This window comes from Acyrthosiphon pisum, chromosome A1 (assembly GCF_005508785.2).
Source record: "Acyrthosiphon pisum isolate AL4f chromosome A1, pea_aphid_22Mar2018_4r6ur, whole genome shotgun sequence".
Taxonomy (NCBI): Eukaryota; Metazoa; Arthropoda; class Insecta; order Hemiptera; family Aphididae; genus Acyrthosiphon; species Acyrthosiphon pisum.
The window spans coordinates 160050127-160052850 of NC_042494.1; the positions used below are offsets into that span (position 1 = coordinate 160050127).

Below are 2724 nucleotides of genomic sequence, written 5' to 3' on the forward strand. Positions count from 1 at the left end.
AATTTGTATTAACAGTTACCCTAATCAATATACTTTGACCGTGTTTGGATGGATTTCATATTCCTCCTCCCTTCCCACAAACCAAAATACCAGTACCTAAGCCAAATTTATTTGATTCTCTGCAATTTTTGTTTTCAAATATTATAGTTCTTAAATGACAAAAAACTTAAAATAAAAATAATAAACGGTCTATTTGTACAATACCAACCTCAGCTTATATATTATGTTCCATTTCAATTGAGAGCCATTATTGTGCGTAGGTGAATAATATATTACACTGCAATAACATAAAATAATTAATAAATCGTTATGTATAGGTATGTCACAGACCCAGTACACAGTATAATTAGGAAATACGTGCATCATCGCATCCGAAAAAAAAATTCGGTCACGTGCCGGTGATGGTCACAATATAATATAATATCATGCCAACGACAATTCTTATAAATACAGTCGTCGGGAACGCCACTACACCAGTTATCAATTATTTGGCCGACAGCAATCTACTCGTCATTCGCCTATATAGTACTATATTATAGACTACTCCGTTTAAAATACGAACAAATTCAACCAAACTCGACAGAAAAATGAACACCAACACTATGGTAAGTCTATATATTCACCACAACCTAATATACTATATTTAATATTATCCATCTTTACGTCTGTTCGCGATTGTTATTGATTAAATATTATATCAATCGACACCTTAATTTACCTAAAATATATTACTATACATATATTATATTATATTATGTTTATTTTTTTGCATTCGACGATATAGTAGCTAGGTACCTATCAACAAATTGTATTATACTGTTAACGAATTTTATTCGACAATAGTACACGCTACTTTTACCCTTTAATAAAGGGTTGAATTCTAATTTTATAACTTTTATGTATGCTCACATGGACCATATTTTCAAACACTCATATTTTTATTTAATTTGAGGGGAGTCTTGTGACCATACCAACTTCTTTTTTTCAAATAAAAATCTCCCTTTTTTCTTATACATAAGCAGATGAATTTTTTTAAATTGTTTATGTAGGTAAATCGAAATAAGGAAAAATAGTTATGGAGTAATTTAACATTATGTACTAAGAATAATAGGGTTGGGATATAATAATATGTAGGCTACCTATGATGATTTGAACATTTTAGTGATTAATACTAGTCTATTAACGTTTTATAATTTGTAAACATTATCTGCTCAACAATGTACAGTAAAACTGATTGTTTATCGTTTGAAAAAAAAACTTGTTCATATCAACACATAATAAGGACATTCCTTTAATGGTAGACAAAATTCAAGCGTTTTAAAATATGGTCCTTAAGTGTAGGTACTCAAGAAGGAGCTCCATGATTCAGAATTTCAATAAACTCATTATACCAATAGATTTAAAATGAGCAATGAACATTCATATAGTGATTAGTGAATCACTCTGTTTTAACGAAATTGATTTTTATAAAAGTGTATAAATAATATTATAAATATATTATTTGGTAAACAAAGTTGTAACACTAATTATTTTAGTCAGTTTTTAACTAAAAGTACATTTATTAATTTTAGTTGATTTCGTAGTTTTATTTTTATTTATATTATGCTTAGAATAGAGTCATCATAAGAGATTTCAGTATTTGATAATTGTATGTATATAATAAAATGGTTATTTTAACTGTGATTAACACTTTAAGAGGAATGAAGACAATAATGGGTAAATAAACTTTTAATGCTTAGTAATGAAAATCTATATTCGTTAAATTCCCATTTTTATAGGTAGGTACATAGAAATCTTAAATTAAGTTTTAGGCACTTTCATGGTTTTAGTTTTCAGATTATGAGATAAAAATATAGGTCGTTTTAAAAAAAAATAACCAAATTTCGTATAGTGATCTCGACAAAAAACTGAGTGTGAATATAGGTGAGGGCAATAAAATAAATTAGAACCACGAAAACCCTCCTCAAATACGGCTTTGCTAAAAATACATAACTAAATGCATACTAATTTTGTTATTACTATTCTTTTCCATAGTCACTGTTTGCGCTTGTCGCCTGCTGTCTGGTCACCATGTCCGTCACCGCCCCATCCGGTTTGGTCTCTGCACCCCTAGTCGCAGCACCTGTCGTGGCCGCCCCCGTCCAACCTGTGGTCACCGCTTACAGTTCGCAGTACGTGGCTAGAAATTACAACGGAATCGCCGTGGCACCCGCCGTCGTCCCATCCGCGGCCATCGTTGCCTACCCTGCAGCAGCTCCGGCACCCGTCTACGCACCCGCTGGACTCGCCTACCCAGGACCCCTGGTTCAAGACTATCTTTTTTAACGACGACCCTCACCCCTACCAAATATATTGTAAATAATATTGCATAAAATATAATATGATGTTCACAAATATTGTCTACAGTGTAATTATTGACTTCAACAATAATCGTTGATGGAAGGTTTTTAGTAGGTAATCAACTTTTGATTTCCTTGGCAACGAATAAAATGCTTACAAACGGATAGTTCAAATGGTTCAAATAATTAAGGGTATATTAAACTTAATAATAATCTGTAACCGTTTTCGTAACGTAACAACACATAGTACCAACAAATTAGTTGTATAATTGTTTCTTACCTACATAGTTCTATAGTGTACAATGCCCATATGCACGAAAACGAAATGATCATAATATAGTAAATGTATTTTAATTTTTCTACACTTAATCATTATGTAGTGTAG

General features: G+C 31.4%; 1 protein-coding gene across 1 annotated transcript; it reads left to right on the forward strand.

Annotated features, from left to right (window-relative positions):
- Positions 1 to 467: 467 nt before the first annotated feature.
- Positions 468 to 2394, forward strand: LOC100164752 (CG14095-like; the record flags this gene model as incomplete). Its single annotated transcript, NM_001162171.1, is given in 2 exon segments — positions 468 to 605; positions 2035 to 2394. Coding segments are annotated over 2 exon segments (309 nt in total). The 3' UTR covers positions 2326 to 2394.
- Between the last annotated feature and the right edge of the window lie 330 nt (positions 2395 to 2724).